This window comes from Pleurodeles waltl, chromosome 5 (genome assembly GCF_031143425.1).
Source record: "Pleurodeles waltl isolate 20211129_DDA chromosome 5, aPleWal1.hap1.20221129, whole genome shotgun sequence".
Taxonomy (NCBI): domain Eukaryota; kingdom Metazoa; phylum Chordata; class Amphibia; order Caudata; family Salamandridae; genus Pleurodeles; species Pleurodeles waltl.
In genome coordinates this window covers 1,505,112,586-1,505,123,546 of record NC_090444.1, presented here as the reverse complement: position 1 = coordinate 1,505,123,546, position 10,961 = coordinate 1,505,112,586, and the positions used below count along the sequence as shown (strand labels likewise).

The 10,961-nt window shown below is 46.2% G+C and overlaps 1 protein-coding gene across 1 annotated transcript in view; it reads right to left on the bottom strand.

Annotated features, from left to right (window-relative positions):
- The window catches only part of GCLC (glutamate-cysteine ligase catalytic subunit), a 158,454-nt gene extending 147,853 nt beyond the window's left edge, over positions 1–10,601 (bottom strand). The window contains exon 1 of the mRNA XM_069235795.1: positions 10,269–10,601. Within this exon, the coding sequence (XP_069091896.1) occupies positions 10,269–10,418 (150 nt within the window). The 5' untranslated portion in view covers positions 10,419–10,601. The remainder of the gene's footprint in view (positions 1–10,268) is intronic.
- Between the last annotated feature and the right edge of the window lie 360 nt (positions 10,602–10,961).

Genomic DNA, 10,961 nt, shown 5'->3' with positions numbered 1-10,961 from the left:
TGCCCCTCTGCTTTTCAACTGAACAGAACACCTGTTCTTTGTCAACAGCCAGAACAGGTGAGTAAGTCCGTCCCAAAAGCAGCTTGACCTAGTCAAATAAGACTCCAGTAGATTTTTTGAGCCTTGGTTACAGCATGCACACATTGTACACATTCCAAGGGAGGGGGCTTTACAGTGTCCCTAGTTTGTGCCTCTTCTGTGTGCGATACAAAACCTCATGCTATTCCTCTTGCTACTAGCCCTGTACCCATTATTTTTTCTTTTTTGGGACGCATGTGCTGCTCCAATTCATGCTGTACCTCTATTGTGTATAAATTAAGCTTAATAGTAATGTTTAATTAATAAATTGTTTGTACATGTAACGCATTTTTTAAAGCATGATGCACAAGTAAACTCTTACAAATTATGTTAAACATTTGTGGTTGGTTTAGTATGTGGCATAAGTAGTTGAGGGAGCTTTTGAGCATTAATCAAGAATGCGCATTAGTTGACTTTGCAGTTTTCATACTTCTCTATTGAGAAATGTGTTATATGAACCCTCAAATATGAGGGGGGCTGAGAGGCAGGCAGATCTTCTTGGGTTTCCATTAGGTATGCTATTCTATTTCGTACCAATTTTGCAGCAGATCTGGGACCTGGCATTTCTCAGATTTTGTCACAATTAAGTATAATTCTGAATTGATAGCCTAATGAAAATTGAAGTTTACACAACTCAGCAATTTCTGTTTGTCATACGCCTGTGATTTACCTTGTACATTCTGTACCAAACTTTCATGGTTTTCCTAAATTCTGCCCCAGAATTCACTTGTAGAGTCAGTGTTTGTCTTATTTGACTATTCTGAGATGCTGATTTGTACTTTATCTATGGGACACACTGTCTCATGAAATTGAGGTTAACACCGTCCCCCATCCACCCAAAAGCAGGGAATGCTTTTGAGGTGTACAATTTTAGGGATAAAGCAGGCCCACATAGTCACAACTATAAAAATGGCCAAGTGAATTCTGTAAAATTTTAAAACATACCTGTCAAGCGGCTCTGTATCATGTGCAAAACCTTTAGGCAGCACTGGCCTTTTAGCCACATAACCCTGCCTGTTGGGATTTTATATCTAGAATGATGAAAAGAAAACTACAACCTTAGAGGGAAGTTTACTGTTTGCTTAAAAGTCAGGACTGACTGATAGTATTCATCACACAACAGGTTGTCACACAGCAGTAATATAAAAAGTAGACAAAATGTATAGTTTTCTGCTTTTGTTTTTTATCTCCCACCATCATTTAATTCGTGCATTTTGCTTGGGGTAAACACAACTGATGCTGCTCTTGCAGCTGTAGTTAATGCCCTATAAATGAATTGAGACCTCTGTGTTAACAGTACTTCAAGAAAATCAACAAGTTAAACAGTCAAGTGGGGGAAAGGGTAAAGATGTTTCAATGTGCAGATGATCACAACCCATGTTACGGGCAAACAATAATACTCCTCTGAAACAAAGGAGGGAGATAAGGGTTTCTTTTTTATCGCCCAGAACAATGAATGTCAGCACAGAGTTTACTTCCAACAGCACCAACCTGAATAGCATCGACATGGGAAAAGAACCAAGCATTTGCAACACAATCAATCTCGCATTTGTTCCAGTTAGAGATATTGGCGTTGTAAATTCCTAACTGGACTTTTCTTGCCACATAAATTGAAAATGAAAAGTAAATCATTAGTTGACAAAGTGAGTCGATTCAAAGTGCCACAGCAGACATGAGCAGGAGTGCAAAGAAGAGACACAAAAGGAAAAAGAGGTTTGCTCACAGTCAAACATTTCAACAATCGTGCAATTATCCACGTAATAGAGTCATTCTGCAAGGAGGTAACAAAACCTCCCCAAGGAGGGAGGAACGTAAAGCATTTACAAATGATAACAAAGGAGTTTTGAAAGGCAAGCCCACGAACAAGTGAAAGTGATGGGCATGAGGTGGGCGTGGATAAAATCCCACAATACTTACAACAGGTTAAATCGCTTGTGCGTTCGACCTAAAAAGGAGTGTGCAGGCACCTGTGCATATCATAGTGTTAGTTAAATGATGAGATTAAAAGTAGGTTGCGTAGGTCAGTTTGAAGGTAAAATTAGTTCAATCTTAGAAGATCTTTGTAGAGTATTATGTGGATGTATGGGTGTACAGCAGGACATTCTACTCTTCTTTTGCACTGCGGCAGACTGTCCATTACTATGCCAGAACAGTGTGCAGTCTGTATAAACATCACAATCCCAGTAGGTAATTATGATGCATGTGTGCATGAGGGTTTGGTATATTTTTGCTGTATTTATCATAGTGGTACTAGGGTATGTAATGGGGTGTGCATCAACGTGCTGTTCGTTTGGCACCTATGTAGGTTTGGAGCCAAGTTGTTCACAAGAGGATATAAGGGTTCATCTGAGCCAGTGTTTGAGGATGACCATTTGTAGGCGTGTTTAGAATGATAGTGTATGATGACCAAATAGTGTATTTGCTCATCATTTATGAAACTTTGCCACCTTGGAAAGTATACTGGCAATCATTTTCATCTACCCCTATTATCAACCTCGGGTGAACAGTGCAGTTAACATCCGGACAACACCACATGTAGCCTAATCTCTTTGTATGTCAGCCTTCCCTATGCCCCCTCATGAACAAGCCACACTATGAGTGCAGTCTACCTCTTCTAACTGCGCAGTCCACAGTTGGTATTTGAATGCCTCACAGTGCAGCCCAAGCACAGTGAAGGTCGCCATGACGCAAGAGGGTGTGGTGGAAGGGTTCCATCTCATGGCACTTTAATTTATTAAGTTAACCCTTAACATGAGTAAATTTAAGACCCTTTCCAGGGTGGAATACCGATAAAATGTAGGTGTTTATGGGTATTCCAAACTCTTACGGCACACCACACCTTAGAAAAGAACAGTTTCCCACTCCTTCAGTGGGATTTCAAGATTTTCTGGCTGCGGAGATCTCCACAGAGATGGTGGAGAGCTCCATATCCATAACAAGATTAACACCCACTAGGAATTAATTTGTTATTTTCTTGATATTTATAAGAAAAATAAAGTTACGATTGTATTATTAGGATTACAACCAAATTTACCTTTTTGAGTAGGCCCGGAGTTTTTGAAGTGTATAGCACATGGGATGGTATTTTTAAGAGGCAGTGTGGTAGATTTAAGAACCTATAAAACAACACACTGTGTCTGCAGGATATGCACTGTATATATGATCTGATGGCAACAGAAGCTAAAGATGCCTAGTCCATATACAAAGAACACCAATTGGAACTCTAGAACTAGGTGTCAAGGTCAAACATTGTCAGAAAGTTCATTATGTTGCTTGCATAATGCAGAAAGATAGCTAAATATCTCTCTGAACGGACCTAAAAAGCATATACCACCTAATAACACTGTCGAAAAGCAACTACCCTGTTATTTTAGGAATAGGTCACCTGTCTAGGGACAAGTCACATGTCTACGTCCCTAGAAGACTGGACAGAACATCACAATTAACATGCCAGTTTGAGGGAATAGATTATACTTCAACATATGCAGTGAAGCCACAAGTCAGGCAAGCTAAGAGACAGAAAATTATGCATCAGTTTAAAACCCTTCTAGGGATCATTACAGCTTCTACCTAAGTCAAAGAGGGATAACTGCACTTCCCGTAAGTATGTTTACTGTGCAGAACTATTGCCTCACTCTTCATGCTGGTGGTGACCACTCATCTCATTACATTATCCATCTTTTATTGGAATGCCCCACCATTCACCCCCTTTGGACCGCAGTGGGTTCCATGTTGAGGGAGTCCGTGGATGTGTCCACACCTCTCCCGACCCACCGATCCTTCTGCATGAACTGGCGGACCTCCCCAGGTGACATCATGCATGCAGCTTACTCACCACCACCCTTGCAGCAGCCAACATCTGTAGCCTATGCCATCGGCGCTCTTCACAGCTGCATACGCACAAAGGAATGGCTCACAGCCATGCACAAAACTGCCGCCTACGAGAAGATAATTTAATGGACAAAGCTGATGTGTTTCTTCTTATATGGTCTGTAGGAAAGTACCATCTTGCCTGGCATGTTACCCCCATATTTCACTGTATATATGTTGTTTTAGTGTATGTGTCACTGGGACCCTGCCAGCCAGGGCCCCAGTGCTCATAAGTGTGTCCTGTATGTGTTCCCTGTGTGATGACTAACTGTCTCACTGAGGCTCTGCTAACCAGAACCTCAGTGGTTATGCTCTCTCTTTGCTTTCCAAATTGTCACTAACAGGCTAGTGACCAATTTCACCAATTCACATTGGCATACTGGAACACCCTTATAATTCCCTAGTATATGGTACTGAGGTAGCCAGGGTATTGGAGTTCCAGGAGATCCCTATGGGCTGCAGCATTTCTTTTGCCACCCATAGGGAGCTCTGACAATTCTTACACAGGCCTGCCACTGCACCCTGAGTGAAATAACGTCCACGTTATTTCACAGCCATTTACCACTGCACTTAAGTAACTTATAAGTCACCTATATGTCTAACCTTTACCTGGTAAAGGTTGGGTGCTAAGTTACTTAGTGTGTGGGCACCCTGGCACTAGCCAAGGTGCCCCCACATCATTCAGGGCAAATTCCCTGGACTTTGTGAGTGCGGGGACACCATTACACGCGTGCACTATATATAGGTCACTACCTGGTAACTCCGAACATGGCCATGTAACATGTCTAAGATCATGGAATTGTCACCCCAATGCCATTCTGGCATTGGGGAGACAATTCCATGATCCTGAGTCTCTAGCACAGACCCGGGTACTGCCAAACTACCTTTCCCGGGGTTTCACTGCAGCTGCTGCTGCTGCCAACCCCTCAGACAGGTTTCTGCCCTCCTGGGGTCCAGCCAGGCTTGGCACAGGAAGGCAGAACAAAGGACTTCCTCAGAGAGAGGGTGTTACACCCTCTCCCTTTGGAAAAAGGTGTCAGGGCTGGGGAGGAGTAGCCTCCCCCAGCCTCTGGAAATGCTTTGATGGGCACAGATGGTACCCATATCTGCATAAGCAGGTCTACACCGGTTCAGGGATCCCCCAGCCCTGCTCTGGCGCGAAACTGGACAAAGGAAAGGGGAGTGATCACTCCCCTGACCTGCACCTCCCAGGGGAGGTGCCCAGAGCTCCTCCAGTGTGCTCCAGACCTCTGCTATCTTGGAAACAGAGGTGCTGCTGGCACACTGGACTGCTCTGAGTGGCCAGGGCCAGCAGGTGACGTCAGAGACTCCTTCTGATAGGCTCTTACCTGTGTTGCTAGCCTATCCTCCTTCCTAGGTAGCCAAACCTCCTTTTCTGGCTATTTAGGGTCTCTGCTTTGGGGAATTCTGTAGATAACGAATGCAAGAGCTCATCAGAGTTCCTCTGCATCTCTCTCTTCACCTTCTGCCAAGGAATCGACCGCTGACTGCTCAGGACCCCTGCAAAACCGCAACAAAGTAGCAAAGACGACTACTGCAACGTTGTATCGCTGATCCTGCCGCCTTCTCGACTGTTTTCCAGGTGGTGCATGCTGTGGGGGTAGTCTGCCTCCTCTCTGCACTAGAAGCTCCGAAGAAATCTCCTGTGGGATGACGGAATCTTCCCCCTGCAACCGCAGGTACCAAAAGAACTGCATCACCGGTCCTCTGGGTCCCCTCTCAGCACGACGAGCGTGGTCCCTGGAACTCAGCAACTCTGTCCAAGTGACTCCCACAGTCCAGTGACTCTTCAGTGAAGAGTCGTGCAGAGGTGTTTCCGTGCAGAAAGACCGCCAACAAGTCTTGCTAGCTGCAAAGGTCGAGGTTAGGGTTTTTGGATGCTGCTGTGGCCCAGGAGGGACCAGGATGTCGCCAATTGCGTGAGGAGACAGAGGGGGCGTCCAGCAAGACAAAGAGCCCACTCAGAAGCAAGCAGCACCCGCAGAAGTACCGGAACAGGCACTACGAAGTGGAGTGAACCGGAGCTCACCCGAAGTTGCACAAGATGGTCCCACGAAGCCGGAGGACAACTCAGGAGGTCGTGCAATGCAGGTTAGAGTGCCGGGGACCCAGGCTTGGCTGTGCACAAAGGAAATCCTGGAAGAGTGCACAGGAGCCGGAGTAGCTGCAAAACACGTGGTTCCCAGCAATGCAGTCTAGCGTGGGGAGGCAAGGACTTACCTCCACCAAACTTGGACTGAAGAGTCACTGGACTGTGGGAGTAACTTGGACAGAGTTGCTGAGTTCAAGGGACCTCGCTCGTCGTGCTGAGAGGAGACCCAGAGGACCGGTGATGCAGTTCTTTGGTGCCTGCGGTTGCAGGAGGAAGATTCCGTCGACCCACAGGAGATTTCTTCAGAGCTTCTAGTGCAGAGAGGAGGCAGACTACCCCCACAGCATGCACCACCAGGAAAACAGTCGAGAAGGCGGCAGGATCAGCGTTACAAGGTCGCAGTAGTCGTCGTTGCTACTTTGTTGCAGTTTTACAGGCTTCCAGCTCGGTCAGCAGTCGATTCCTTGGCAGAAGGTGAAGAGAGAGATGCAGAGGAACTCTGATGCGTTCTTGCATTCGTTATCTAAGGAATTCCTCAAAGCAGAGACCCTAAATAACCAGAAAAGGAGGTTTGGCTACTTAGGAGAGAGGATAGGCTAGCAACACCTGAAGGAGCCTATCAGAAGGAGTCTCTGACGTCACCTGCTGGCACTGGCCACTCAGAGCAGTCCAGTGTGCCAGCAGCACCTCTGTTTCCAAGATGGCAGAGGTCTGGAGCACACTGGAGGAGCTCTGGGCACCTCCCAGGGGAGGTGCAGGTCAGGGGAGTGGTCACTCCCCTTTCCTTTGTCCAGTTTCGCGCCAGAGCAGGGCTGAGGGATCCCTGAACCGGTGCAGACTGGCTTATGCAGAGATGGGCACCATCTGTGCCCATCAAAGCATTTCCAGAGGCTGGGGGAGGCTACTCCTCCCCAGCCCTGACACCTTTTTCCAAAGGGAGAGGGTGTAACACCCTCTCTCTGAGGAAGTCCTTTGTTCTGCCTTCCTGGGCCAAGCCTGGCTGGACCCCAGGAGGGCAGAAACCTGTCTGAGGGGTTGGCAGCAGCAGCAGCTGCAGTGAAACCCCGGGAAAGATAGTTTGGCAGTACCCGGGTCTGGGCTAGAGACTCGGGGATCATGGAATTGTCACCCCAATGCCAGAATGGCATTGGGGTGACAATTCCATGATCTTAGACATGTTACATGGCCATGTTCAAAGTTACCATTGTGACGCTATACATATGTCGTGACATATGTATAGTGCAAGCGTGTAATGGTGTCCTAGCACTCACAAAGTCCGGGGAATTTGCCCTGAACAATGTGGGAGCACCTTGGCTAGTGCCAGGGTGCCCACACACTAAGTTACTTAGCACCCAACCTTTACCAGGTAAAGGTTAGACATATAGGTGACTTATAAGTTACTTAAGTGCAGTGGTAAATGGCTGTGAAATAACGTGGACGTTATTTCACTCAGGCTGAACTGGCAGGCCTGTGTAAGAATTGTCAGATCTCCCTATGGGTGGCACAAGAAATGCTGCAGCCCATAGGGATCTCCTGGAACCCCAATACCCTGGGTACCTCAGTACCATATACTAGGGAATTATAAGGGTGTTCCAGTATGCCAATGTAAATTGGTGAAATTGGTCACTAGCCTGTTAGTGACAATTTGGAAAGAAATGAGAGAGCATAACCACGGAGGTTCTGAATAGCAGAGCCTCAGTGAGACTGCATATTTTGGTATTGTGTACATATATCTTGTCTATATTTGCTATCCTCATACTGAGGGTACTCACTGAGATACTTTTGGCATATTGTCATAAAAATAAAGTACCTTTATTTTTTAGTATATCTGTGTATTGTTTTTTCTTATGATATTGTGCATATGACACCAGTGGTATAGTAGGAGCTTTGCATGTCTCCTAGTTCAGCCTAAGCTGCTCTGCTATAGCTTCCTTCTACCAGCCTATGCTGCTAGAAACACCTCTTCTACACTAATAAGGGATAACTGGACCTGTTACAGAGTGTAAGTACCCCTTGGTACCCACTACAAACCAGGCCAGCCTCCTACATGGTCTCCTTTTCTATGGGTTGCCTGACTCTTTTCCCTCTGCTGCCCCACTCCCACTCCCACCCCCTCACCCGTTCTCTTCTCTCCATTACTATCAGGGATGTGGAATTCCTATCGCTCAACGCCCAAGAAATATTGTTATTTGACAGTTGATTTACAAGACCTCTTTCCTGACTCCTGCTGACTCGCCTCATCTGGTCGAACAGCGGCTTGTAGTGCGAGTCTGCACAGGCTGGACCCCCGGGGTGTCCAGCAATGTGCCAAATCTAGCTGAGGACAGCGTCCCCTGTTGCCCATAAAGCCACACTGCATTCTGTGAGAAGAGCTTCTCTAGCATAATATCGGTTTTGTGTCTTCATTTTACATTTTTATAAAGTGCAACATTACCCAAAAGGTGCCAGAGGGCTTTACAATAAACCTGTTTTGTTACATGGACAGTTGAGTTCCGTTTTAAGGTCACCAGACAGGTAGTAGTGAAAAAGTTTGGAGCTAGAGTTCCAGATATAGGTTGAGCTACCAGGAAAGGATTATGCCAGGATTCATTCAGTTTTAAAGGTCGGGAGTGCTAACGGCAATGCTTTGGAGTTTTGTGATGATCCAAAACCTCCTAAAAGCTTGAATTTATCTGTCAGTTAACGGAGAATGGGTGTGTGTAGTAATGTAAGCAGTCTTGTATAAAGCCCTGGCTTCAGAGGGCAACCAGCGGAGAGGAACCAGCATAGGTGTGATGTGGTCATTCCTGTTGGCTCACAGAATCAGGAGGCTGGATGAAGTAGTCGGATTGTGTGGCTGGGGCATATTTAGATAACTGCTGGCTATTTCCCAAATGTGCATTTGTCAAAATGAGGCGACCCTGATAGAATGTATGGCCTGATTTAGAGTTTGGCGGAGGGAGGGTTACTCCGTCACAAATGTAACGGATATCCCATCTGCCGTATTGCAATCTCATTATAACCTGTGGAGATCGTAATACGGTGGACGGGTTATCTGTCACGTTTGTAACGGAGTAACACGACCGCCAAACTCTAAATCTGGCCCTTAATCTTCGATCTACTGAGTGAGGATTGCAAGAGAAATCGCTGTTGCTCTCAGCACCATGTTAAGTAAGTACCATATTCGAACACATACACAAGAGTTTAAGAATATTCATATGGCTGAGACAACGTTACGCTTAAAATGAACTGGCTACCAATGAGAAACGTGCCCTATGGCTATCCTCCCTAAAAAGATCTGCCTCTGACAAGTCTCGAATTCGGTAAATACACCTGTTTACATTCGAGTATTTAAATCAGGCAACAGCTTCGGTGACATGCTATATTTCAGTACTAATTAAATTACATGCAAAAAAATAAAAATCATAAGTTATTGTATTTTTGGGGAAACAAACAACTTCACGATAAGTAAACAACGCATATAAAAAAAAAGGCTTAACTGAAATGTTATGCCTGCTCTTATAAATGTCTGAACAAAACCAGAACACAATATTCACAATTTGGGTACAAATAACAGAGGGAGTGCAATAAGGAAACGCTTGCGGGTTAAAATGAACCAACTTATTTAAAAATACTTGGGGAATTGCGACGCATTAGAAACTGGCGTTCGAAAGTGCATTGCAATCTTTCTTGAATCCGTATTTTAAAAGTTTTTGGATAGCCAAAAAGTCCAAAAAGAACAAACTAAAGAACGATCGGGGTATCCGTCGCTGGGTAGCTTCCACAAGAGACACCAAAGCTAAGCCTGCCTTTGTTACACTACACTGTGCTGCAACCATAGGAGAAGGAAGACAAATGATGGTGGTACCCAATCGACCGCCAGCAGAAATGACAGACATCAGGAAACAGACACTAAACATCACAACCGGAGTGTCACGCCCCCATCAGCCACCATGTTAAAGTCAGTCAATGCAGAGCTTTCGCCAAGGAGCATTTGAAGACCTACAGCTTGCCTGGCTTTGATATGGATGTCGACGTGACACTTGTGCGCATGCACGTACGTCTAGCTATACCGGTAGTTCCCACACACACCAGTCCAGTGCCCATCCACCTGTCGAAGCTGTGGGAGAACGGAGGACTTCACCAGGTGAGGTTCACCACATTCGGGCACAGGGCTAATGAGAGGCAGTACAGACAGGAACGACTACCCCACTCCCCGCAGGCTCACCTCATCACCCCACTTGAGCACGTCCCGCTGGCGCTCCTTCACACGGTGGTAGATGTTTAGAAATTGGCGAATGCCGTGCCGCCTCACATAGTCTGCGTGCTTTTTGGTTTCCTCCCAGCTCAGCGGAGATCCCTGCGAGAGCAGCCCCATATCTTCTCCCTCACCTCAGAACCGTGCAAGTACGCTCCAGTACTCCGTGAGGTACTGCCTCGACTCCGCCCCGCGTCACACGCTCTCCACTCTAAAACCTGGTGGCCGTGACGGGAGTGCGCATGCGTGCAAGTGATTCTACTGAATGGTGCTGTCTCGGTTGAGAGGTAAACTATGCATAGTGCAGTTACCTCCGCTAGGGATGATATAAGAGCGCGCGACACCGCCCACCGCCTCTTCTCATTAGTCACGTGGCCTCCCAGCTTGCGTGCTATCGTGACTCAGCACTTTCGCCTCAGTCCCGTTTCATCAGTTGTGGTCTAGCGTGCGGCTGAGGTATCCTTGGAGTTCCGATATAGTTGTCCAATATGTACTTAATTGAGATGTCTTTTGGAGGTCACCGTTGTGAGACTGGCAGAGTTTTGCTTATATTTATGTTAAGTTTCTATCACTTGCAGGTTTTCGCAGTTTTGTGATGCTTTCTGAAGGATGACCACATTTCTCAAACAAAACCCTGGCACAAATAGATGAAAGTGCGATTAA